Here is a 25,759-nt window from a genome sequence, read left to right as displayed (position 1 = left end):
CATCGTTGATGCGGCCTTTGGTTACTTGCAGCAGCTGATCCGAAAGCTTTTCACAGATCATGTCCGACACCAGTTTTGTCGTCTTTCGTCGCCCGGTACTAATGGGCTGGCGACGAGATAAAATAAATTATTTGAAATATTTTGAAATATTACATTCTTTTTTTTACAAATATAGTTTTAATTTGTAAAACAATTTTAATGTAATGTTTCAAAAAATTTCAAATAATTTAGTTTATTTTTATAAACCTAATTTCCATGTTAGCCAAGTTTCAGCAGCTTTTGCTAAGAAAAATGTATTTGGTTATTTAGGAATGGTTTATGCAATGTTATCTATCGGTTTATTAGGTTCTTATTTACTTTAGGATTTATTTTATTATTTGTAATGGGTGGTGTTACTGGTGTAGCTATGTCAAATTCAGGTTTAGATATTGCATTACATGATACTTATTATATTGTAGGACACTTTCATTACATAGAAACCCTTGGATTTACGGTGATAACGATTTATATTCGTTATTTGTTGTTACTAATGCCAGCATTTTCTTTTCTGTAGTTTTAATTTGTAAAAAAACATGTTAATGTATTTTTTGTAATTGAAGTAATTTATATTTTTTCCCCTTTAAAAGGAAACTAACTTTAAAACCTTGTAGTATTTTTAAAAAAAGTGTTTTTAACTAAAAAAAATAAAACTAATTAAAAAAATAATAGGTAAATAACCAAAATTATTCCGCTCGATGATTACGCGCATCCAGGAGATCACCATGGAGGAGAACGGAGGCCACCCCATGATCTACGGCATCGACTCCATCCACGGCGCCAGCTACGTCGCGGGTGCCATGCTTTTCCCCCACGAAATCAACACAACAGCGGTGCGAGTTTCAACCCGGACCTGGTTCATGAGGTTGGCCAGATAACTGCTCGTGATACGGAAGCGGCCGGCATCCCGTGGATTTTTGGGCCCATTCTCGACATTTCCCAAAACACGCTTTGGGCCCGCACGTACGAGACGTTTGGCGAGGACCCGTACCTCGCTTCGGTCATGGGTGCGGCTTACGTCCGCGGCCTGCAGAGCTACAACCAGACAGCTGCGTGTGTCAAGCACTTCATCGGTTCCCACGGGCCATGACCGTGACAACGTCCTGATGAGTGACTTCGATCTGTTGAACTACTTCATGCCGCCGTTCATGGCTGCGTTTGAGGCTGGTGCTCACTCTGTGGTGGAGAACTACATCTCTCCCAACGGCAACCCGGTCGTGGCGCCTCGGTACTCGGGTAGTGTTGGTTCGCTGGAGCCTCCGTGGTCGGGTAGTCCTCGGTGGTGGGGTAGTTCTCGTTCACCGGCGCCTCGGTACTCGAGTACTCGTGGTTCGCTGGCGCTTCGGTACTCGGGTAGTGTTGGTTGGCGGGGGCCTCGGTACTCGGGTAATCCTCGTTCGCTGGAGCCTCGGTGGTCGGTAGTGCAGGAAACGATGGCGAGTGTCGTTATTCCCCACCAGCAGGTTTTGGAGGTCGCCTCGATCGGTAATACGTGTAATGGGCCCCATCAGCTCGTGGATAGCTTCAGGGATAGCCTCAAAGTCAAGGTTGAGGCAATGGCTCGCCACGCCGCCAAAGTTCCAGAACCGCTCTTCCATTTCATCATCGCTCATGTCTCTTTGCCCGTGCATCGGCCTGTCGGCTCGCCCAGCACGACCGGGCGCTACCATACCACTCAAACGACCCGTGTCAAGTCTCGACAGCTCGATCCGCCGGTAACGCTTGGCCTACACGCTGTCCGTCGTCGTTTGCCCTGCCACCCGCGATAGCTAGTCGAGTCGGCAACCCGCTGCGCGCACCTGTCCGTACAGTTGGCACGCGTGCGCGAGGCAACTTGTTGCTAAACCCGGGCCATACTGGGAATCGATGCTGGCCCGGGTACCCCGGCGGTGGCTTGGTGACGATGATGGCCCGGGTTTGCAACGTCGCTGTGAGGCATACCATCGCAAGTCGGCAGGCGTCCAGAGCGCGCGAAGTGGCGAGCAAGACGAGCTACGAGGCGCTAAAGGGTAGTCTAGCACAGCGGCAGCTAATTGGAGCTCTCCGAGACTCGAAGTTCGAGTGCCCATGGTGGCATCCAGTAAGTGCACCTATCCTTTCTGACTTCGCTCAACCACCGATCGTTCGGGTATGTGAACACCACGATTTGTGGACATTTAACCTTCGGCGGGCCATCACACAAGTACAGCACTTTCTCCGTCTCCTTCTTCTTATCGATGTTCGTCACATCAGCCAGATCCACGCCTGACAACCGATACCCGATATTATAGTTTCTAGCAGTTGCGGCCCGGCCTTTGCATACACTACTGGGTCTTTATCAGGTTCAAAGAGAGTGAGTGATCTTGCAGACTGTTCCAGTTTTCGAGTAGGATGACGTGACTATGGCCCATTCCGGATGAGCCTTGCGGAAACGATCGAAGAAGTAGGCATAGAAGACAGACTTGCCAATTCCTGGGGCAATAAGCAGTCAGTCAATCGCTCAAGTTTAGAAGCTTGAGCGAGTACAGTAGCTTACCTGGTCACGCACTCTTTCCCCTCCAGCAGCAGCTTTTCGACAAGCATGTAGTAAACGCCATAGCATTCGCGCACGAAAAAGAAGTCGCCGCCTTGGTAGGGTTGCACGAATGGTAGATCGTGCGGCATCTTGTGTGCGTATCCCACCGGGGCACCACTTCTCGGGCCGATCATCGCAGGGATACTTTCCTTCTCCGAATCCCCCTCGTCGTCCTCCTCCTCATAGTCGTTGGTAGTGGCCGAGCTTTGGCGTTTTCGCTTTCCTCGCGCCATATCGAATGTGTAAGTTTCTTTCAGGAATGCACTCGTATACGATCGCTGGCGTTACTGTCAAAATGGCCGTCACTTCGACCAGTACATTTTCCCTTGTGTACTGACTTAAGCTCCCCCTATTCCACGTGGTCCACACCATCCCGCCTCGCACTTCGTCGAAATTCGCGCCAAACCGTTACCCGCCTCCATCACCAGATCCATACAAAAGGCGGCAAAGGCGCAAGTCGCAGTCCCTCACCCATGGCCGAGTCCAGCAGCGCGAGCGCCAGCCCGAGCCCGAGCAGCGCCAGCCCCAGCGCCAGCAGCAGCAACAGCAGCAGCGCCGCCGCCTCCCCCTCCCCCTCCGCTCCCGCCCCCCCCAAGCCCGACGCCGACGACGCGCAGCAGCAGGAGGAAGAGCAAGAGCAAGACGACGACGCGTCCATGGACGGCGGCGAGTCCGTCGAGGACAACGAGGCGGCGGACGATGACGCCGACGACGTGGAAGCCGCCGCCGAGGACGCCAAGAAGTCCCTCCTCTCCAAGGAGGAGCGCGAGGCGCTGCGCCGCGAGGAAGAAGCCGTGCTCCAGGAGCAGCGCGACCGCCAGAGCAAGTCGCTGGACCTGGTGAAGCAGTCGCTGGCGCAGGACGCCGACTGGGGCGCCAAGAGCGCGCGCGAGAAGAAGATGGCCTTCCTCATGGCGCAGTCGGACGTGTTCACGTCCTTCCTCATGGGCGGCAGCAGCGCCGTGGGCAAGGAGATGTCCCGCAATAAGGCGGCCAAGGAGGCCGCGGCCGGCTCGCGCCGCGGCAAAGGCAGCAAGCAGGCGGACGCGCAGGCGCTGCAGGACATGGATGACGCGCGCTACACGCGCATCACGCAGCAGCCGTCCATCATCAAGTTCGGCACCATGAAGCCCTACCAGCTCGAGGGGCTGAACTGGATGATCCGCCTCCACGACTCGGGCGTGAACGGCATCCTGGCCGACGAGATGGGGCTGGGCAAGACGCTGCAGAGCATCTCGCTGCTGGCCTATCTGAGGGAGGCGCGCGGCATTGAAGGCCCGCACATTATCATCGTGCCCAAGAGCACAGTGGGCAACTGGATGCGCGAGCTCAAGCGGTGGTGCCCCTCCATCAAGGCCTTCAAGTTCATGGGCAGCAAGGACGAGCGCGCCCTGCAGAGGGAGACGGTCATCAAGCAGGACTTCGACGCGCTCGTGCTGTCGTACGAGGTGGCGATCATCGAGAAGGCCATCTTGCAGAAGATCCGGTGGCGATACCTGCTGATTGACGAGGCCCATAGAGTCAAGAACGAGAACTCGAAGCTCTCGAGGGTCGTGCGGGAGTTCAAGGTCGAGCACCGACTGCTGATCACCGGCACGCCGCTGCAGAACAACCTGCACGAGCTCTGGGCGCTGCTCAACTTCTTGCTGCCCGACGTGTTCTCCGACTCGGAGGACTTTGACTCGTGGTTCAACGTGGACGAGCAGGAAGGACAGGAGAACGTCATCAAGAAGCTGCACACGATCCTGCGTCCGTTCCTGCTGCGTCGCCTGAAGTCGGACGTGGAGCACTCGCTGCCGCCCAAGATCGAGACCAAGCTTTACGTGGGTCTGTCCGAGATGCAGCGCGAGTGGTACATGCGCGTACTGCACCGTGACGCCACGCACCTAAACGCTATCGGCGGTAGTGACCGTGTTCGTCTGCTGAACATCCTGATGCAGCTGCGTAAGGTGTGCAACCACCCGTACCTGTTCGAGGGCGCTGAGCCCGGCCCGCCGTACCAGGAAGGACCGCACCTGTGGGAGAACTGTGGTAAAATGACGCTGCTACACAAGCTTTTGCCCAAGCTCCAGGCCCAGGGCTCGCGCGTGCTTATTTTCTGCCAGATGACGTCGATGATGGATATTCTGGAGGACTACATGCGCTACTTCGGCCACGACTACTGCCGACTGGATGGTTCCACCAAGGGTGAGGACCGTGACAACATGATGGAGGAATTCAACGCGCCGGGCAGCTCCAAGTTCTGCTTCTTGCTGAGTACGCGTGCTGGTGGTCTGGGTATCAACTTGGCCACGGCAGACATCGTTATTCTGTTTGACTCGGACTGGAACCCCCAGGTGGATCTGCAGGCTATGGATCGTGCTCATCGTATCGGACAGACCAAGATCGTGCGTGTGTTCCGTTTCATCACGGATGGCACGGTCGAGGAGAAGATTGTGGAGCGTGCCGAGCGAAAGCTGTACCTTGATGCTGCTATCATTCAGCAGGGCCGTCTTGCGCAACAGAACCGGAAGCTTTCCAAGGATGAGCTGATGACCATGGTGCGCTTCGGTGCTGACGAAATCTTTAACGCGCGTGGATCCATGATCACGGACGACGATATCGACGCCATTCTTGCTCGTGGCGAAGAGCGTACGGAGGCCATGAAGGATAAGATTAATGCTGATATGCAGCACAACCTGGCGAACTTCTCGTTGTCCGGCGACAACGGTAATGCTAGCGTCTCCAGTCTCTACGAGTTTGAGGGCGAGGTGTTCTCGAAGGATACGAACAACGGAGATATTCTGCCGTCCACGTTCATCGCTCTTCCTCAGCGTGAGCGCAAGTCGAACTACAACGAGGACGAGTACTACCGCCAGCAGGCTGGTTTATCGAAGCCCAAGAAGCCGAAGAAATCTGGATCTGACGCAGCGAAGGTGCCCGTCGTACACGACTATCAGTTCTTCCAGCAGGAGCGTATGGTGGCGTTGCTTACGAAGAAAACCCAGGTTGAGAACCGTCGGAAGGAGCTAACCCGGTTGATCAAGGAGGCCAAGGCCGATGAAACGCGCGCTAAGTCGCGGAAGCCGAAGCAGGGTGAGGGTGACGAGTCTGCCGAGAACTCTGCTGAAGAGGGTGAAGGCGACGATGCGCGCTCTGCTGCCCTTGAAAAGGAGCTGAACGAGACCGAGATGGATGCTGCTGATGTTAAGGAGCTGGAAGCCTTGGAGAAGGAGGGTTTCGGTGACTGGACTCGTCGCGACTTGAAGCAGTTTATCAACAGTTGCGAGCGCTACGGTCGTGCTGACAAGACCCGTGTGTGCGAAGAGGTCTCAGTCGTTCTTGGAAAGGATCCTGCTCAGGTGGAGAGATACTACGACACATTCTGGTCCCGCTACACGGAGCTGAAGGACCACGCGAAGTACATCGAGAAGATCGAGCGTGGCGAAAAGCGTCTGGAGCGCAATGAAGTGGTGAAGCAGGCGCTCGCGCGTAAGTGCAGCCGATACAGCCACCCGCTGCGTGACATGCGCCTCCACTACCCGGCCGGCTACAAGAGCAAGGGTTACATTCTGGAGGAAGATGTGTTCCTTGTCGTAATGATGAACAAGTATGGCCCGCTAGAGCACTGGGGCGAGATCCGTGACGAGATTCGCAAGGCCTGGCAGTTCCGGTTCGACTGGTTCTTCAAGTCGCGCACCATCGGTGAACTGCAGAAGCGCGGAGAGGTGCTTACGCGCATGATCGAGCGCGAGAACGACGAGCTCAAGAGCCGCGGCACCAAGGACGAGGAGGACCTCGCGAAGAAGGCGAAAAAGAGCTCGAGCTCCTCTTCCAAGTCCAAGAGTAAGATCAGCAGCAGTAGCAGCCGCAGCAAGACGTCGAGCTCGAGCTCGAGCAAGAAGCGCAGCAGCTCGTCCAAGTCGTCTTCATCGTCTTCAGCCAAGAAGCAGCGCTCCAGTTAGTAGAGATGCCCCGAAGCAGGGTCGTAACTCCTGTTTATTTTTCAAGAGTTCGTTTATACTTACGTGAATGCGTTCTTGTGAATGACATGTAAACTGATGCAAACGATGGAAGAATTGTGTAGAACTCATGATACTTAGCCACTTGCAAATCAAAATCTATCATTCTGGAATTCATTCAGCAATTTGTCGCCGCCCAGTGGCAAGCCTCCGTGGCACTTGATTGAGACAATGGTGCGTTTCGGGACGCACCTCGTGCCAGGCGCGACTTTATTAGTGGATACGCTTCTCCGCAACTACATGTACCGGACCAGCTCGCAAACATGATCCACGCCGTCGTCTGCTGGCAGCTGATGCGCACAAGGCACTTGTCTTCTCCTTGGTTTTGATCCAGCTCGAGCTATCCCGGTACTTTGACTGCTGCTGTTCAGACCGAAAGCAGCAGTATCATCAGCCACCTTGCGTACGTTCCAGCCGTAGAACTGCCCTCCTAAATTCCTGAGCTTTCCGGACCTATTAGCTACTGATCTGGGTGGTTAACTCCGAAAGTGGCTGCGAAGACGCGGTAAACGGTGCGGCGCGGACTTCATTGCGCCAGGGCTTCAGGACATATAGTTTCATGCAGAGCGTTCCACTACTGACGTGGCAAACCATGAACTGGTGGATAGAGTTTCCTTGCAACAAACCTGCAACTCAAATTGCATGTACCTGGTGTTAAACATGTTGGGTTTGCTATGCTCCAAGTTGAAGTTGCGACCTTTGGTTGACCAATCCGCAGCGCCCATCACGTGCAACACCAACAAATGAGAAGAAGAAGGCCAATCCGTAGTAGTACAAGAGAAATCTATTCACACGAAAGGCAAAAACCACCTCTTACTCGCTACTGCACCTTACTTCTCGCGGCGTGAGTCGTACTCGGCCTGGATCTCCTCGGCCGACTTGCCCGACGTCTCCGGCACGAGGTTGAGCGCCAGCAGGTAGAAGATCGCCAGCAGTACCACGAACGGCACGTACGCGTAGTCGTTGAGCGCGTCCGAGATGTACGGGTACGACACGCCCACGATGAGGTTGCAGAGCCAGTTGATGCCGATGCAGAGCGACGACGCGCTGGCGCGGATCGAGTCCGGGAAGATGTCGGCCGTCATGACCCACACGAGCGGCCCGAGCGTCACGCCGAACACGATCACGTACAGCGCCGTGAACACGATGGAGAGCGCCGACACGTCCACGATGAAGGCCACCGTCATACCGATGGACATGACCACCATGCCCGCCAGGCCCCAGAGGATCATGATGCGCGCGCCGAAGCGGTTGGCCAGCACGCCCGTGAAGAAGGCGGGAAAGATGTTGATGAAGTCGATGATGAGCGTGCCCACGCGCGAGTCCGAGATGCCCGCGTCCGAGAAGATGCTGCCCGAGTAGTAGAAGACGGCGTTGATGCCCGAGAGCTGCTGCGAGCACGAGAGCAGGATGCCGCCCAGCAGCTGCAGGCGGTAGCGCGGGTTGAACATGGACTCCTTCTGGGGCGCCGCGAGCCCGGCCTCGGCCGTCTCGGGCTTCTTGCTCACCTCGAGCCACGACAGTGCCGTCTGCACGTGCTCCTCGCCGTAGAGCCGCGCGATGACCTGCTTGGCCTCGTCGGTGCGGCCCTGCGTGAGCAGCCACGCCGGACTCTCCACGCACATGGTCGGCGCCAGCAGCAGGTAGACGGCGCCCAGAATGACGGGAAAGGCCGCCAGGTAGCGCCAGCCGGAGCTCGTGTTGGCGAAGAAGAAGGCGATGGCCGGGAACAAGATGCCGATGGTCGTGAAGATCTGCAGCCCCAGGCCCAGCGTGTTGCGCATGTGCGGCGGCGACAGCTCGTTCACGTAGCTGCCGATGGTGGCGGTGGCCGTGCCCGAGGCGAGGCCGGCGATGAGGCGGCCGATCGAGAAGATCCAAATGTTGGACACGACGGTCTGCACGACGCCGCCCACGATGATGAAGATGCAGTTGCCCATGAGCGTCTTCTTGCGGCCGTACTTGTCGCTGAAGTGGCCGCAGCACAGCGAGCCCACCATGGCGCCGAAGATCCACGCGTTCACGGCGAACGTCCACTCGAGCTTGGTGTGGCCCGGGAACATGAGGCACGTACCCTCGGCCACGGGGCGCGCATTGCACTGGTCCGTGTCGTTGTACTGCGACAGGTTCATCTGCGAGGTGGACCAACCGCTCTGGAAGGGCTGGAGCCACGACAGCAGCGCGCTCGTGTACAGGATGGCGTTGGGCTTGATGAGGCGCGCGGCGGCCTTGTTGGCCTCGTCGAAGGTGTTCGCGGCGCCCTTGCCGGGGGAGTTGGCCACCGCGTAGTCAGCACTGTCGGCCATGGGTGCTTGGTTGGTGTAGCTTAGGACAGCGAGTGGTGTTGCTGTGGTTGCTGCTGCTGTTGCACTAGAAGGCAAAACAAACAATGAACTGACGGAGCAATAGCCAAGGCAGGCTTCGCGTTGAGGTACAGAACTGTACGGAGCTTCGGTCGGTGCGGTGCTGAGAGCCCGCCTATCGATCTGGTGAGCCCGTCGAGGTGGAACGGCTCAAGTGTACTTCACAAAGATATGCGACTTACGTTGAATCTCGGGGTCATCTGTTAACACAAAATGCACATTGCGTGAGCTAGGATACCACAAACTGCACCGCCATTTCCAGGCGTAGTCGGTTTGTCGTCCTTCCACATGGCTGAATGTCTCCCCTTGCCGCTGCCATTTGGTGCAGCAACTTGATACAATCGAGGATACAAACGAGTGTGTTTTTCTGCTGCCCCAATTGTGACTTCAGATCGAGAGCAGGGTTCGTGTTGGTAGCATTCGGTGGAGCCATACGGCCGCGGACGGTTGGTAGCAGTAGTAGAAGAGATTTTATTTGGACTACTATGATAGCCATTAAAATCCTAAAGAAGATTTCATCATCACCACTAATGGCGATTCTCATGGTAGCTGCATGCTGCTTACCCGTACTTGTCCTGGTTGTTCAAGGATTAATAGAAAACTGTCGATACAGTCCTCCATCAACTTGCCTTGTTCAACCGTTTGTGGACTCATCTTGTCCCTCCTTGCAATTACCTTCAACTGACGAACTCCCGTCACCCGGAACTCACGCAACTTTGCTCTACCGATGTTGGTTCTCCTTCAAAGATGAGCCTGTTGCGCACCATCCATTGCGTTGTGCTGCAAACGGTAGCTAAAATTCTCCAAAGACGTTTCAATGTGTCTTCATGCTTGGCCGTGCAAGACCCCGCCGTGAGGGCCACTCTCCTCTTCAGTGAGTCCGGGATCGGGGGAGCTTGCCGTGCTGCACAGTACTCTCGGTACCCGAGGAGGCCACTGTCGGTCACGTCAGCGCCACCCCAGTATCTAGCTAGCCATTTCCAGCATGCCACCGCGCACGGACATTCCCAGAAAATGTGACTCTGGGTTTCCTTTTCTTGGGTACACGCGCTTGTTTTCCTGCATGGATTGCTGTGTTGTCTCCCTTCAAAGAACAGGTTTAGCTGTCTGAGGGTCATTCTGTACACCGTCCACACTTGGTAGGGAGTTAGGGAATGGTCATGGCTCCATAACTGCTTGGGTCGTTGTTGCTGAAGCCCACATTGCCACTGGTCTTGTTTCGCCTGCGTCTCCAGTCTCTCTATGACCACGCCAATACCGCCTCGCAATTCTGTCCGAAATCGTTCGAAGGCTTGTCGTTTGAGCCCCTTTGATACATGTTTGTTCTTGATTCTCTCCTCCACAGTCCAAGGATACTGATGGAGGCTCGGATGTGCGTAAAATACTACGCCTTCAACTTGGGCCCACTTCTGTAAAGTCTGCGTAGTTTCTTCTGTGCAATTCTCCACTTCTATCTCCCAGTTGATGCCGTTGGGTAGTTGCCTGCAATTGAGTTGCCAGCTCGCCGTGCCTTGTGAGGTTGCTGCGCCTGAGAGATTCCCCGTTTTGGCCCTAGTCGCCACGACACATTGCGTAGCCATTGCGGCGGGTGCCTTAATTTGAATGGTGGATCGAGCCGACCTTCTAGCCAATCTCTCGGAGATAGTAAGATTACTATAATCGCCCACTTGCACATGGTTCTGTGACGGTGCCGACGCCCTTCATTTGATTCCTGCGCGACGCTAAACGAAAAACGCCCTTCAGCTTCTTTTCGAGGTTCAAGTTGATCGAGAGTACCATCCCTTATCCGTGAAAATCTTCTCCCGCTTAACAGAAATCTAGATGGTGCTGTCAACCATGGGTTATCACTTCCCTAGCCGCGAGGGCTCTACCTCATAATTCAGCTGAATCACGAACCTGCCATCAGTATCCTACCAACTAGTGCTCGCCTCTAGGATTGCTGCGTAATTGGTCTCCACTATTTCTTCTCGTTGCTTTACTTCTTCGTCCGCTGGCTGGAGCCATTCACCGATGAACTGCATTCCTGGCTCTACTCGCTGATTTTTTGCATTTGACGTTCTTGGCGAGACCGACTTGTTCGGGGCCTTGAGTACCCAGAACTTCCAGGCTTGCAGGTAAAGATCGGGTTTTTGAGTCAGCCATAGCAATGCATGTTTCGCTTGCTGTGTTTTCACCGCTAACGGGATAGACACCAAGCCGATTCCTCCTGCCTTTCTTGGTAGAAACACTAACCCAGGGTTAATCTTGTGTTTTGCTCCACTCGTTTCCACGTGCGCTTGCCAAAGAAATTTTTTCTGAAGGCACTGAAGTTTTTTCTCCGCCCACTTTGGTAGTTGGAACGCTGCAGAAGTGAAAGTCACGGCTGGTAGCACCATCGCATTTAGTATTGCCACTCTGTCTTCTACCGAGGTAGCTACCCTGCACGCGGTGGCCAAACGTCTTTGTATTTTGCGAATTCGATCTGCCCAATTCACATCGCGCATCTCCGCAGTCCCTACTTGATACCCCAGATACCGGGTCGTCTCTCCATGTCTGAGAACTGGGATACCCAAAATCGTCTTTCTGTACTCGACGGCGATGTTCAAACTTATAAACACGCTTTTCGCCGGCTGCACTCGGAGCCCCGATAACTCACCAAACCTCCGGACTACCTTGAGCACACGCGGCAGTTGCTTTGCCTTTTGCATAAAAACGGTCGAGTCGTCGACAAACGCAGAGAACAAGTGCTCTCGCCGCTCCTTGTCACCCGGCACTGCTACACCCGCAATTTGCGATTCTTGTGCCAGCGCTAGCCCAAGGATCTCAGCAGCTAAAATGAAAAGCAAAGGTGCCAGCGGGCACCCCTGCCTGATACCAGATTCTATCGGGCTCTGATCCGATAGCTCTCCATTGACCATAAATCTAGCTGTTGTCCCAGCGTGTAGGTTCCGCATCACTTCCACAAATTCACTACAAAAGCCGAACTTGCTTAATACTGCAAACATGAATTCACGATCGAGCGTATCGTAGGCCTTCTTGAAGTCCAGCAGTAATATGCCGGCGCTGTCTTCTAAGTCTGCTAATGGGTCCGCCACCGCACTTTTTAAGTGAGCTAACATCATCATTACCGTCTTGTTCATATTCCTCCCATGTACAAAGCCTTGTTGCGAGTCTCCAATTAATCGCCCTAGAAACATTTGTAGTCTTGTTGCCAACACCTTAGCCACAATCTTGTAGCTGGTTTGCAATAGAGTTATCGGCCGGTAATCCATAGCGCTCGTCGAGTCACCCTTTTTCCTCAACGGAATTATCAGACCCCTCAAAAAAGTCTGAGGTGGACGCTCGCCTCGAAGGATCGAATTTCCTACTCTCGTCAGGATCGGCGCCATTACGTCTTCCATATCCTTGTAAAAGTCGTTGTTCAGTCCATCTGGTCCTGCCGCTTTTTCTCTATTCAGCGCTCTGATAGCCTCCACGACTTCGTGTTCGTCCATGTTGGTAGTAAGCGCTGCGTTGTCCTTGTCGGTAACTCGTCTCTCGGATGGTACCGTGGCGAACTCATCTAGTCTGCGTTTTAGATCATCTAACGGGACCGTACGGTGGCTCCGTCCTTGGATGTCATTCCACTCTTGAGCAAACTTGTCTGCTATGGTGGACCTGGGTGCGAACTCAGTCCCAGGAGATGGTAGTATGCTGTTAACCGTTTGGTCACGTTCCCACACAGACACCCGGCGAAACCTCCTTCGTACACTGGCATGCGACCGTTGTAGTGCGTGCCCTGTGTTGAGTTCCTTGCTTACTTTCGCCTCGTCACCGTCGCGGACGGTTGGTCTCCCTTAAGCACATTAATATCTTGATGCTGCTTCGTGGTTGGGGTGACGAAGACACTGGATGAAGTGAATCAAGTGAATACCAGTTTATCATGGTGGACGACAACGCCATGCTGCAGGGTGCACTTCAAGCACTGCACGACGACGACAGCTTGGATCCAAACCGCAGACTTGAAGGAGCAACACGAGGTTTTCAGTATCATTTCGCTGCCTGCCAATTTTTGATTGGCCACTGAAGGTCGCAACTTCAATGTGTGATTGCAGTCGTGACGTTGTGGTGAAAGTTTCACCGCGGAAGCATGGATACAGTATCGGTAGCTTCCCCTCTTGGTCACAGCGAGAATTCCTCATAAAGCGGTGGTCGTTCGTTGCCACTGGGAAGTTGCCAACTGCATGGAAGTCAGACGTTGTGCCTCATCTCACGCTACGCAAGTCGGAATCGTTGTATTATCGTTGGATATTCCGAACCGCGCTGCAGCACGTAGCCGCAATTGCAACCTCTGCTGCATTATTCGTTATCTGATAGCCTTGACGTTGCATGTATCGATCAATCTACAACAGCTACTTCCCTGTTAGCGCCGTTCCCTGTGGGAATGCTCCATATTGCGCGAACGGCACCTTAAAAGGGTTTCTAGTCCGTTCATCACTAAGGTGGAGATGTAGCTCTCAGTAGTGTGAATTCTTTTGCGGAATTCGCCGCCATTGGTGTTGATCGCGCGGTACAATTTTGGTTTGGGCTTGTGTTGCTACATAATATGTATTATACACATATTATGTGTATTGGAACGATTCCGTATCCTAACATCCGACAGATTGCTTACCTAAAAGCTCGCGTATAAACCTCGTCCAGTCCGGAGGTCGGACCGGCAAGTTGGTATCGAGATGCCTTACATGTAGTTCGATACAGATCTAAGTGTGCATTGAAATTGAAGCAGTTAGGCACTTATCGCAGTATAAACTATGCGATAGCGATAGCCAAAAGTGGCGGTGATGCTAACCATGAATACAGCGTCGTTCCGGCAGCGCAACAAATCTTAGTTCTACACGGTGCGTAATGTGAATCCGTGGCCGACATATCTTGTCTCACTACGAGTTTTTAGCTTGTACACTATCCTGCAGGACTGTCTACCTCTCTGATATTTTATTTTGCGCCAAGCCACGATCACCATATAGCCCCAGTCGGTAGCGGAGCAGCTCACATGTCTTTCCTTAGTATAAGTTTATCAATCGTAGCGAGCTCAAATAAAAATGTACCAGCCCTCGTCACAGAGTGTGTAGTTGAAGTCAATACGGCCACCAATGTCGATCACTAATTGCAGTTTGACTTGAAAGCGCAGCACTTGCTCAGCTCGTTTTGGCTTGGAGGCCATCCTTTGGCTTGGAGGCCATCCTTCTTCATATACCAACAAATGACAACAACCAGACCCCACTGACGTCCCAGGGTCGGAGTTCTCTCGCAGTCTCAACATATAGTCGTTCTTGTAGATAGCCGTCTAAACCGCAACAAATTCAAAATTCAAATATGGTAGTTCTTGTATGATTTATTTGGACACATCTCTATTAGCATGCAGCATTTTGCCATGTCGATCATGCCGCGCGAGGCACAAACTTTCGTTATATCTGGTTGGCAAGTTTCCTGTCGGTCATTTGAAGCCATTTTTACCACCTACTTCGAAGTACATTGATTGTTTGCCCAGTCTATTGCGACAGCGGTAGATGCCTCTACTGCATTGCGATCGCGCCCTTTCCTAAGTGGCGTCGGCCACGGATTCACATTACGCACCGTGTAGAACTAAGATTTGTTGCGCTGCCGGAACGACGCTGTATTCATGGTTAGCATCACCGCCACTTTTGGCTATCGCTATCGCATAGTTTATACTGCGATAAGTGCCTAACTGCTTCAATTTCGATGCACACTTAGATCTGTATCGAACTACATGTAAGACATCTCGATACCAACTTGCCGGTCCGACCTCCGGACTGGACGAGGTTTATACGCGAGCTTTTAGGTAAGCAATCTGTCGGATGTTAGGATACGGAATCGTTCCAATACACATAATATGTGTATAATACATATTATGTAGCAACACAAGCCCAAACCAAAATTGTACCGCGCGATCAACACCAATGGCGGCGAATTCCGCAAAAGAATTCACACTACTGAGAGCTACATCTCCACCTTAGTGATGAACGGACTAGAAACCCTTTTAAGGTGCCGTTCGCGCAATATGGAGCATTCCCACAGGGAACGGCGCTAACAGGGAAGTAGCTGTTGTAGATTGATCGATACATGCAACGTCAAGGCTATCAGATAACGAATAATGCAGCAGAGGTTGCAATTGCGGCTACGTGCTGCAGCGCGGTTCGGAATATCCAACGATAATACAACGATTCCGACTTGCGTAGCGTGAGATGAGGCACAACGTCTGACTTCCATGCAGTTGGCAACTTCCCAGTGGCAACGAACGACCACCGCTTTATGAGGAATTCTCGCTGTGACCAAGAGGGGAAGCTACCGATACTGTATCCATGCTTCCGCGGTGAAACTTTCACCACAACGTCACGACTGCAATCACACATTGAAGTTGCGACCTTCAGTGGCCAATCAAAAATTGGCAGGCAGCGAAATGATACTGAAAACCTCGTGTTGCTCCTTTCAGTCTGCGGTTTGGATCCAAGCTGTCGTCGTCGTGCAGTGCTTGAAGTGCACCCTGCAGCATGGCGTTGTCGTCCACCATGATAAACTGGTATTCACATTGATTCACTTCATCCAGTGTCTTCGTCACCCCAACCACGAAGCAGCATCAAGATATTAATGTGCTTAAGGGAGACCAACCGTCCGCGACGGTGACGAGGCGAAAGTAAGCAAGGAACTCAACACAGGGCACGCACTACAACGGTCGCATGCCAGTGTACGAAGGAGGTTTCGCCGGGTGTCTGTGTGGGAACGTGACCAAACGGTTAACAGCATACTACCATCTCCTGGGACTGAGTTCGCACCCAGGTCCACCATAGCAGACAAGTTTGCTCAAGAGTGGAATGACATCCAAGGACGGAGCCACCGTACGGTCCCGTTAGATGATCTAAAACGCAGACTAGATGAGTTCGCCACGGTACCATCCGAGAGACGAGTTACCGACAAGGACAACGCAGCGCTTACTACCAACATGGACGAACACGAAGTCGTGGAGGCTATCAGAGCGCTGAATAGAGAAAAAGCGGCAGGACCAGATGGACTGAACAACGACTTTTACAAGGATATGGAAGACGTAATGGCGCCGATCCTGACGAGAGTAGGAAATTCGATCCTTCGAGGCGAGCGTCCACCTCAGACTTTTTTGAGGGGTCTGATAATTCCGTTGAGGAAAAAGGGTGACTCGACGAGCGCTATGGATTACCGGCCGATAACTCTATTGCAAACCAGCTACAAGATTGTGGCTAAGGTGTTGGCAACAAGACTACAAATGTTTCTAGGGCGATTAATTGGAGACTCGCAACAAGGCTTTGTACATGGGAGGAATATGAACAAGACGGTAATGATGATGTTAGCTCACTTAAAAAGTGCGGTGGCGGACCCATTAGCAGACTTAGAAGACAGCGCCGGCATATTACTGCTGGACTTCAAGAAGGCCTACGATACGCTCGATCGTGAATTCATGTTTGCAGTATTAAGCAAGTTCGGCTTTTGTAGTGAATTTGTGGAAGTGATGCGGAACCTACACGCTGGGACAACAGCTAGATTTATGGTCAATGGAGAGCTATCGGATCAGAGCCCGATAGAATCTGGTATCAGGCAGGGGTGCCCGCTGGCACCTTTGCTTTTCATTTTAGCTGCTGAGATCCTTGGGCTAGCGCTGGCACAAGAATCGCAAATTGCGGGTGTAGCAGTGCCGGGTGACAAGGAGCGGCGAGAGCACTTGTTCTCTGCGTTTGTCGACGACTCGACCGTTTTTATGCAAAAGGCAAAGCAACTGCCGCGTGTGCTCAAGGTAGTCCGGAGGTTTGGTGAGTTATCGGGGCTCCGAGTGCAGCCGGCGAAAAGCGTGTTTATAAGTTTGAACATCGCCGTCGAGTACAGAAAGACGATTTTGGGTATCCCAGTTCTCAGACATGGAGAGACGACCCGGTATCTGGGGTATCAAGTAGGGACTGCGGAGATGCGCGATGTGAATTGGGCAGATCGAATTCGCAAAATACAAAGACGTTTGGCCACCGCGTGCAGGGTAGCTACCTCGGTAGAAGACAGAGTGGCAATACTAAATGCGATGGTGCTACCAGCCGTGACTTTCACTTCTGCAGCGTTCCAACTACCAAAGTGGGCGGAGAAAAAACTTCAGTGCCTTCAGAAAAAATTTCTTTGGCAAGCGCACGTGGAAACGAGTGGAGCAAAACACAAGATTAACCCTGGGTTAGTGTTTCTACCAAGAAAGGCAGGAGGAATCGGCTTGGTGTCTATCCCGTTAGCGGTGAAAACACAGCAAGCGAAACATGCATTGCTATGGCTGACTCAAAAACCCGATCTTTACCTGCAAGCCTGGAAGTTCTGGGTACTCAAGGCCCCGAACAAGTCGGTCTCGCCAAGAACGTCAAATGCAAAAAATCAGCGAGTAGAGCCAGGAATGCAGTTCATCGGTGAATGGCTCCAGCCAGCGGACGAAGAAGTAAAGCAACGAGAAGAAATAGTGGAGACCAATTACGCAGCAATCCTAGAGGCGAGCACTAGTTGGTAGGATACTGATGGCAGGTTCGTGATTCAGCTGAATTATGAGGTAGAGCCCTCGCGGCTAGGGAAGTGATAACCCATGGTTGACAGCACCATCTAGATTTCTGTTAAGCGGGAGAAGATTTTCACGGATAAGGGATGGTACTCTCGATCAACTTGAACCTCGAAAAGAAGCTGAAGGGCGTTTTTCGTTTAGCGTCGCGCAGGAATCAAATGAAGGGCGTCGGCACCGTCACAGAACCATGTGCAAGTGGGCGATTATAGTAATCTTACTATCTCCGAGAGATTGGCTAGAAGGTCGGCTCGATCCACCATTCAAATTAAGGCACCCGCCGCAATGGCTACGCAATGTGTCGTGGCGACTAGGGCCAAAACGGGGAATCTCTCAGGCGCAGCAACCTCACAAGGCACGGCGAGCTGGCAACTCAATTGCAGGCAACTACCCAACGGCATCAACTGGGAGATAGAAGTGGAGAATTGCACAGAAGAAACTACGCAGACTTTACAGAAGTGGGCCCAAGTTGAAGGCGTAGTATTTTACGCACATCCGAGCCTCCATCAGTATCCTTGGACTGTGGAGGAGAGAATCAAGAACAAACATGTATCAAAGGGGCTCAAACGACAAGCCTTCGAACGATTTCGGACAGAATTGCGAGGCGGTATTGGCGTGGTCATAGAGAGACTGGAGACGCAGGCGAAACAAGACCAGTGGCAATGTGGGCTTCAGCAACAACGACCCAAGCAGTTATGGAGCCATGACCATTCCCTAACTCCCTACCAAGTGTGGACGGTGTACAGAATGACCCTCAGACAGCTAAACCTGTTCTTTGAAGGGAGACAACACAGCAATCCATGCAGGAAAACAAGCGCGTGTACCCAAGAAAAGGAAACCCAGAGTCACATTTTCTGGGAATGTCCGTGCGCGGTGGCATGCTGGAAATGGCTAGCTAGATACTGGGGTGGCGCTGACGTGACCGACAGTGGCCTCCTCGGGTACCGAGAGTACTGTGCAGCACGGCAAGCTCCCCCGATCCCGGACTCACTGAAGAGGAGAGTGGCCCTCACGGCGGGGTCTTGCACGGCCAAGCATGAAGACACATTGAAACGTCTTTGGAGAATTTTAGCTACCGTTTGCAGCACAACGCAATGGATGGTGCGCAACAGGCTCATCTTTGAAGGAGAACCAACATCGGTAGAGCAAAGTTGCGTGAGTTCCGGGTGACGGGAGTTCGTCAGTTGAAGGTAATTGCAAGGAGGGACAAGATGAGTCCACAAACGGTTGAACAAGGCAAGTTGATGGAGGACTGTATCGACAGTTTTCTATTAATCCTTGAACAACCAGGACAAGTACGGGTAAGCAGCATGCAGCTACCATGAGAATCGCCATTAGTGGTGATGATGAAATCTTCTTTAGGATTTTAATGGCTATCATAGTCCAAATAAAATCTCTTCTACTACTGCTACCAACCGTCCGCGGCCGTATGGCTCCACCGAATGCTACCAACACGAACCCTGCTCTCGATCTGAAGTCACAATTGGGGCAGCAGAAAAACACACTCGTTTGTATCCTCGATTGTATCAAGTTGCTGCACCAAATGGCAGCGGCAAGGGGAGACATTCAGCCATGTGGAAGGACGACAAACCGACTACGCCTGGAAATGGCGGTGCAGTTTGTGGTATCCTAGCTCACGCAATGTGCATTTTGTGTTAACAGATGACCCCGAGATTCAACGTAAGTCGCATATCTTTGTGAAGTACACTTGAGCCGTTCCACCTCGACGGGCTCACCAGATCGATAGGCGGGCTCTCAGCACCGCACCGACCGAAGCTCCGTACAGTTCTGTACCTCAACGCGAAGCCTGCCTTGGCTATTGCTCCGTCAGTTCATTGTTTGTTTTGCCTTCTAGTGCAACAGCAGCAGCAACCACAGCAACACCACTCGCTGTCCTAAGCTACACCAACCAAGCACCCATGGCCGACAGTGCTGACTACGCGGTGGCCAACTCCCCCGGCAAGGGCGCCGCGAACACCTTCGACGAGGCCAACAAGGCCGCCGCGCGCCTCATCAAGCCCAACGCCATCCTGTACACGAGCGCGCTGCTGTCGTGGCTCCAGCCCTTCCAGAGCGGTTGGTCCACCTCGCAGATGAACCTGTCGCAGTACAACGACACGGACCAGTGCAATGCGCGCCCCGTGGCCGAGGGTACGTGCCTCATGTTCCCGGGCCACACCAAGCTCGAGTGGACGTTCGCCGTGAACGCGTGGATCTTCGGCGCCATGGTGGGCTCGCTGTGCTGCGGCCACTTCAGCGACAAGTACGGCCGCAAGAAGACGCTCATGGGCAACTGCATCTTCATCATCGTGGGCGGCGTCGTGCAGACCGTCGTGTCCAACATTTGGATCTTCTCGATCGGCCGCCTCATCGCCGGCCTCGCCTCGGGCACGGCCACCGCCACCATCGGCAGCTACGTGAACGAGCTGTCGCCGCCGCACATGCGCAACACGCTGGGCCTGGGGCTGCAGATCTTCACGACCATCGGCATCTTGTTCCCGGCCATCGCCTTCTTCTTCGCCAACACGAGCTCCGGCTGGCGCTACCTGGCGGCCTTTCCCGTCATTCTGGGCGCCGTCTACCTGCTGCTGGCGCCGACCATGTGCGTGGAGAGTCCGGCGTGGCTGCTCACGCAGGGCCGCACCGACGAGGCCAAGCAGGTCATCGCGCGGCTCTACGGCGAGGAGCACGTGCAGACGGCACTGTCGTGGCTCGAGGTGAGCAAGAAGCCCGAGACGGCCGAGGCCGGGCTCGCGGCGCCCCAGAAGGAGTCCATGTTCAACCCGCGCTACCGCCTGCAGCTGCTGGGCGGCATCCTGCTCTCGTGCTCGCAGCAGCTCTCGGGCATCAACGCCGTCTTCTACTACTCGGGCAGCATCTTCTCGGACGCGGGCATCTCGGACTCGCGCGTGGGCACGCTCATCATCGACTTCATCAACATCTTTCCCGCCTTCTTCACGGGCGTGCTGGCCAACCGCTTCGGCGCGCGCATCATGATCCTCTGGGGCCTGGCGGGCATGGTGGTCATGTCCATCGGTATGACGGTGGCCTTCATCGTGGACGTGTCGGCGCTCTCCATCGTGTTCACGGCGCTGTACGTGATCGTGTTCGGCGTGACGCTCGGGCCGCTCGTGTGGGTCATGACGGCCGACATCTTCCCGGACTCGATCCGCGCCAGCGCGTCGTCGCTCTGCATCGGCATCAACTGGCTCTGCAACCTCATCGTGGGCGTGTCGTACCCGTACATCTCGGACGCGCTCAACGACTACGCGTACGTGCCGTTCGTGGTACTGCTGGCGATCTTCTACCTGCTGGCGCTCAACCTCGTGCCGGAGACGTCGGGCAAGTCGGCCGAGGAGATCCAGGCCGAGTACGACTCACGCCGCGAGAAGTAAGGTGCAGTAGCGAGTAAGAGGTGGTTTTTGCCTTTCGTGTGAATAGATTTCTCTTGTACTACTACGGATTGGCCTTCTTCTTCTCATTTGTTGGTGTTGCACGTGATGGGCGCTGCGGATTGGTCAACCAAAGGTCGCAACTTCAACTTGGAGCATAGCAAACCCAACATGTTTAACACCAGGTACATGCAATTTGAGTTGCAGGTTTGTTGCAAGGAAACTCTATCCACCAGTTCATGGTTTGCCACGTCAGTAGTGGAACGCTCTGCATGAAACTATATGTCCTGAAGCCCTGGCGCAATGAAGTCCGCGCCGCACCGTTTACCGCGTCTTCGCAGCCACTTTCGGAGTTAACCATGGTCCGGTACATGTAGTTGCGGAGAAGCGTATCCACTAATAAAGTCGCGCCTGGCACGAGGTGCGTCCCGAAACGCACCATTGTCTCAATCAAGTGTAGTGATCTACGCCAATGGCTGGATGATTGTGCAGAAGATAGCAGATAAAACTTTTCCGGGTTGGTCCACCGCATAAACGGACTGAAGACCTGCGAACGACGAATCAACTTTGAGCATAGCATGGTTGTTTTCTTTTTTAACATGTAAAGCAATATGAAAGAGAATATTGAATCTTTAAGTTAAAACCATAAAGTTAAAAATTTAGTTTTATTTCATTTTTTATATATTCTCTTTGTTATATCAAATAAAATGTAAAACATATATATTAAATTATTTTAATATTTTCTTTGTATACCTCCTAAAAACAACTATTATGATCGGCAACTCCGAATGTCTAATCAAATAGTAAATCAGTCAAGTTTTGTCTAATTTAGACTTCAAAATCTTCTTTATTTCGACTGATCTCCTAATTTGATCTCCTAATTAGATTCCCCACCTCTATTTTAGACTACCGTCTTACCCCGATCCAGACGCCTAGGCGTTCAAATAAAATAGAACGCCTACTGGGCGGTCTATTCGAATTCAACGCCTAGGCGTTTTAATAGTGTGAAAAACTGAAAGTCTGAAGAATGCGAAGGCTCTGACCCCCCCCCCCCCCCTCCAAGCATCAGCCAACTGACACAAATCATTTTACAAAATAAATCACTGAAGGAATCAATTCCACCAAACCATTTCATGTATCATCAGTTTTGGATCCTGTGTTCGTTTCTCTGTTCCTCGCGAGAAAGACAAGTGCTCGTGTCTTCGATGGACCCTGCTCATATGTCGATCTACCTCCCCAGAATCAAGCTGGCGCGCTCGTTAGCTCTTTAGTCGCCACGGCCATCGTCGCGTTGGTTGCCTACTTATACTCGAGCTCTTCCAGCCTCCGCCAGCTAAACGGCATCGCTGTCCCCGCCTCGGAGCTTCCACGGCATAACGGGCAACGCTATCAATGGCCGCAACATCCAGGCCAACCTCACCGCTGAAGGCCGCGTCTTCGTGGGGCTCAGCTTCTGCGAGGACGAGTGCTCGATCCAGTCGGTGACTCGTCGTCCCACCGACTGGATCAGATCCCGTTGGCCATCGCCCAGATCCGCAGCATCGTGCAGAACGACCCGCGCTTCGACGACGGCTACCACTTCGTGGGCCACTCGCAGGGCGGCGGGCTAGCCCGTGCCGTGGTGGAGAATATGGACGACCACAAGGTGCACTCGCTCGTGAGCCTGGTCGGCATGCAGAACGGCGTGTTCTACGGCCCGCAACCGGAAGACTTTGATGATCAACGTGCTTGGCCCCAGCCTGCTGACGAAGGACGTAATGGACTTCTCCAAGTACACGGTGGCCGACTGGCGTGGCAAGATTCAGTATGACCTCGCTGTCCTGGGCGCGGATCAGACGATGCAGGCCACGTACTCGCCCATGAACATGAACCGCGAGCCGGCTGACAATAAGTACCTCCCGTACCTGAACAACCTGAACAAGTGCGACCCCACCAACTCTGTGTGCGAGAGCGACAAGCTCCGCCGCAAGGCCAAATTCCTGCGCCTCAAGGCAGCCCACTACTTCGCCAGCACGAACGACGGCGTCGTGGCCCCGTGGCAGCACTCGCTGCTTCAACGCTACACGCCCGTGGACTCGATCGACAAATTTGAGGCCAAGTTCGAGGAGTTTACGGTCATGGAAATGGAGGACACCGCTGAGTACAAAGGGGACACGTTACGGCCTGCGCACCTTGGATGAGCGCGGTGGCCTGCACCGCACGACGGTGCCGAACGTCTCGCACAACTGCTGGATCGAAGACGGCGTACGCTTCGACGCCAATGTCGAGTGCGTCTGGGAGCCTATTTGGGACAACTGCCCTGCAGTGAGCCAGTAGAAGTTCGAGAGTAAGGAGGCAGTTTGGGATCAACTGGATGAAGAGCCACAAGATCTTGCCGTGTTTTCGAACTGCTATAGAGTAGATCCGCTGCAGCGGGGTCATCCAGGCTACATCGGTGTGGCTTGCGACGATTGGATTGTTAACGGGATCAAGCTCAGAGCTTTGCCTGCTTGGTCATAGTGGTGGACGCCTCATTGCGACAGGAAAGCCCATTCATTCAAAAATCTCTTTCGTACCAAAGCTTCATGAGAGCCAAAAATGCATCTAGCGGGGTTCCTGGCCATGACTGTGGCCACGTTGATCGTTAGCGTCGTAAATGTCGCTAGCGCCGAAGAAACTTCAACAGCGCCGTAAATTCAGCAAGAATCTAAGTTTCGTCATTATGCCAAGCTGCGGAGAGAGGGCTGCTCCTGTCAGTATATTTTGGTACGCTACGATGGCCATGAACCAGCCGGAGATCACACGCAACCGACGAAAATCAGCACGCCATCAGTACAGAATGTTGTAAACGCGGTGGACTACGCGACGGAGAACCGCCAAAGTGGGTTAAGGCCCTGGTGGAGCCTCTTAGTGTGGGTGCGTCTTTGCTGGTGTCACGATGCTGGAAAGCAGTAGAAAGGATGAGTCGAAATAATTGGGACAGCTCTCGCGCTGTTCGGCATCCTCAGCATAAGACGAAGAGCTTGAGCATCTAGGTAAATTGGCAGTATGAATGCATTATGCTGCTGTTGTACAAGGTGGCAAAACCTGGCGCATCTGCTGAAAGGTTTCTAGCACTGCATCGATATCGTCGTGCTCGGAGCACAAGGCTTCTACGGCTGCAGGAGTGACAGACACAGCGCTGTCCATGACTCTTTGGAGCTTCTCACGTTGCACCTGAGTGCAAGCCGTAGCAAAATAATACCCGACCATGTTCTGGACTTGGTCGCTGTTCATGTACCCGAGCATGAGCTTCTTGTTGACGCGTCCGGGTCTGATGAGCGCGGGGTCCAGCTTCTCCGGGTGGTTGGTGGTCATGATAATAATGCGGCCAGGACAGTCGATCACTCCGTCCAGCACGTTCAGCAGTCCCGACAGGTTCAGCTTGTCGGACGCCGAAGAGGACGAGGACAGCCGCTTGCGTTGTCGTCGCGAGGTCTCGGGCTTGTTCTCGCGAGCCATCACCACGGACGCGGCGCAGTCGATGTCCTCCATGACGAACACGACGTCTTCGAACGACATGTTGACCGGCAGGTCCACGCCTTCCACGGCGAAGCGGAGGTCGAACAGAGCGTCCATCAGCTCCTGGTTCGTCTTGACTTTGCCCAAGGAAATGGTCACGATGTGGCGCTTAGTGTACTGCGCCACCGCCTTGATGAGACTGGTCTTGCCGGTGCCAGGAGGTCCATGCAGCAACAAACCGAGTTTGTACGGGAAGCCCTTGATGGCGAACTTGCCGGAGCGAGTCATGAAGCTGTCGAGCAGCTGGAGCAGCTGCGGCTTCTCGTCGAAGAAGAGGTTCTTGAACGACTTCTCTCCGCTCAGGGCGTATCGCTTGTAGACCGCAGCGGAGGCAGTGGACTTCTCACCGTCCTCTTCTGTCTTGGACGACTTTGCTGCTTCCTGCACGGTCTGCACGTACATGTAGCGCTTGCTGTCGTTCGCCAGCTTCGTGAGCTCCAGCAGCTGGTACTTGGCGAAGGCATCGCTGATGAACTTGTCGATTCTCGCGGACGCGCCACGCTCCGAGGACTTGAAGACGTACACCATCGTGACTTCTTTGGTGTCCTTAACGACAGCGTCTCGGCCAGTATCTTCCCCGTTAGGCTGCTGGATGTACTGCTGGAAGAAGATGCCCTTCTCCACCTCGACCCACGTCTGGAACTTCGGGAGCGACGCAATCTTCATACGGTTGAGCTCCTCGTACATCTCGGCGTCGTCCTCGTCGTCAGTCCAGTAGTCGTCGGACGCTCGCTTGGGGGCCATGTTGAGCTCCTCTTGCGTCCCGTCGTCCAGCTCGCGCTGCACCATCTCGTAGCGGACGCCCTTGCCGCGCAGCTGGAGCACGTCCGCGAGGTGAGCAGCGATGGCCTTCTGCAGGATGTGGCCGAGACGGTTCTCGTACTGGTCCAGCACGTAGTACTTGTCGTAGCGCGTCACGGCCTTGATCTCTCGGAGGACAACGTCGCTGGTTTTGCCTCCAACCAGAGCGTCCTTCAGCTTCAGCCCCAGCGCCTCGAGGTGTGAAGGGTAGAGCACCAGCTGCACACAGAGGGGCACCAACGTGAGCAGGAGGGAGTTGAGGAAGACGTGGAGACCCGACGCAACGTCGTGATGCTCTCCAAAGTCCTCTGTGCTGTTGGAAGCAGCCTCGAAGAGCGGGTTGACCAGCGCTTGGACGATGGACGGGAAGGCCGCAGCAGGATCCATCGCGATACTGAGGGACGGATTGGCAAATTGAATTGTGAAGTGGATGTTAGCGGTAGTCGAGCTTTGTACGTACGTGGTCAAGATCTTCACTCACAAAGGTA

The 25,759-nt window shown here is 53.6% G+C and overlaps 8 protein-coding genes across 8 annotated transcripts; 4 read left to right on the top strand and 4 right to left on the bottom strand.

Annotated features, from left to right (window-relative positions):
- Window positions 1–1,334: 1,334 nt before the first annotated feature.
- Window positions 1,335–2,233, bottom strand: PHYSODRAFT_477621 (hypothetical protein; the record flags this gene model as incomplete). The annotated part of the gene is given in 3 exon segments (XM_009515595.1): window positions 1,335–1,644; window positions 2,026–2,075; window positions 2,087–2,233. Coding segments are annotated over 3 exon segments (507 nt in total), but the record flags the coding sequence as incomplete, so codon positions are not given.
- A 1,013-nt stretch (window positions 2,234–3,246) lies between these two features.
- On the top strand, window positions 3,247–6,534 carry PHYSODRAFT_476581 (hypothetical protein; the record flags this gene model as incomplete). Its single annotated transcript, XM_009515594.1, has 1 exon — window positions 3,247–6,534. One exon carries the CDS (start codon window positions 3,247–3,249, stop codon window positions 6,532–6,534), a length of 3,288 nt encoding a protein of 1,095 aa, XP_009513889.1.
- An 887-nt stretch (window positions 6,535–7,421) lies between these two features.
- PHYSODRAFT_320526 (hypothetical protein) lies at window positions 7,422–8,897 on the bottom strand (the record flags this gene model as incomplete). The annotated part of the gene is made up of 1 exon (XM_009515593.1): window positions 7,422–8,897. One exon carries the CDS (start codon window positions 8,895–8,897, stop codon window positions 7,422–7,424), a length of 1,476 nt encoding a protein of 491 aa, XP_009513888.1.
- Window positions 8,898–10,090: 1,193 nt separating this feature from the next.
- Window positions 10,091–10,966, bottom strand: PHYSODRAFT_456993 (hypothetical protein; the record flags this gene model as incomplete). Its single annotated transcript, XM_009515592.1, has 2 exons — window positions 10,091–10,344; window positions 10,873–10,966. Coding segments are annotated over 2 exons (348 nt in total), but the record flags the coding sequence as incomplete, so codon positions are not given.
- Window positions 10,967–17,391: 6,425 nt separating this feature from the next.
- On the top strand, window positions 17,392–18,267 carry PHYSODRAFT_465105 (hypothetical protein; the record flags this gene model as incomplete). The annotated part of the gene is made up of 2 exons (XM_009515591.1): window positions 17,392–17,485; window positions 18,014–18,267. Coding segments are annotated over 2 exons (348 nt in total), but the record flags the coding sequence as incomplete, so codon positions are not given.
- A 1,190-nt stretch (window positions 18,268–19,457) lies between these two features.
- PHYSODRAFT_248285 (hypothetical protein) lies at window positions 19,458–20,933 on the top strand (the record flags this gene model as incomplete). Its single annotated transcript, XM_009515590.1, has 1 exon — window positions 19,458–20,933. One exon carries the CDS (start codon window positions 19,458–19,460, stop codon window positions 20,931–20,933), a length of 1,476 nt encoding a protein of 491 aa, XP_009513885.1.
- Window positions 20,934–22,552: 1,619 nt separating this feature from the next.
- Window positions 22,553–22,783, top strand: PHYSODRAFT_283975 (hypothetical protein). The gene has a single exon (XM_009515589.1). The coding sequence runs from the start codon at window positions 22,561–22,563 to the stop codon at window positions 22,738–22,740; it is 180 nt and encodes a 59-aa protein (XP_009513884.1). The 5' UTR covers window positions 22,553–22,560; the 3' UTR covers window positions 22,741–22,783.
- A 1,183-nt stretch (window positions 22,784–23,966) lies between these two features.
- On the bottom strand, window positions 23,967–25,259 carry PHYSODRAFT_474234 (hypothetical protein; the record flags this gene model as incomplete). The annotated part of the gene is made up of 1 exon (XM_009515588.1): window positions 23,967–25,259. The coding sequence occupies one exon, from the start codon at window positions 25,257–25,259 to the stop codon at window positions 23,967–23,969; it is 1,293 nt and encodes a 430-aa protein (XP_009513883.1).
- Between the last annotated feature and the right edge of the window lie 500 nt (window positions 25,260–25,759).

The sequence above is a fragment of the Phytophthora sojae genome (assembly GCF_000149755.1).
Source record: "Phytophthora sojae unplaced genomic scaffold PHYSOscaffold_1, whole genome shotgun sequence".
Classification (NCBI taxonomy): Eukaryota; Oomycota; class Peronosporomycetes; order Peronosporales; family Peronosporaceae; genus Phytophthora; species Phytophthora sojae.
Note: the sequence above shows the minus strand (reverse complement) of the source record. Positions and strands in the feature narration are given on the sequence as shown.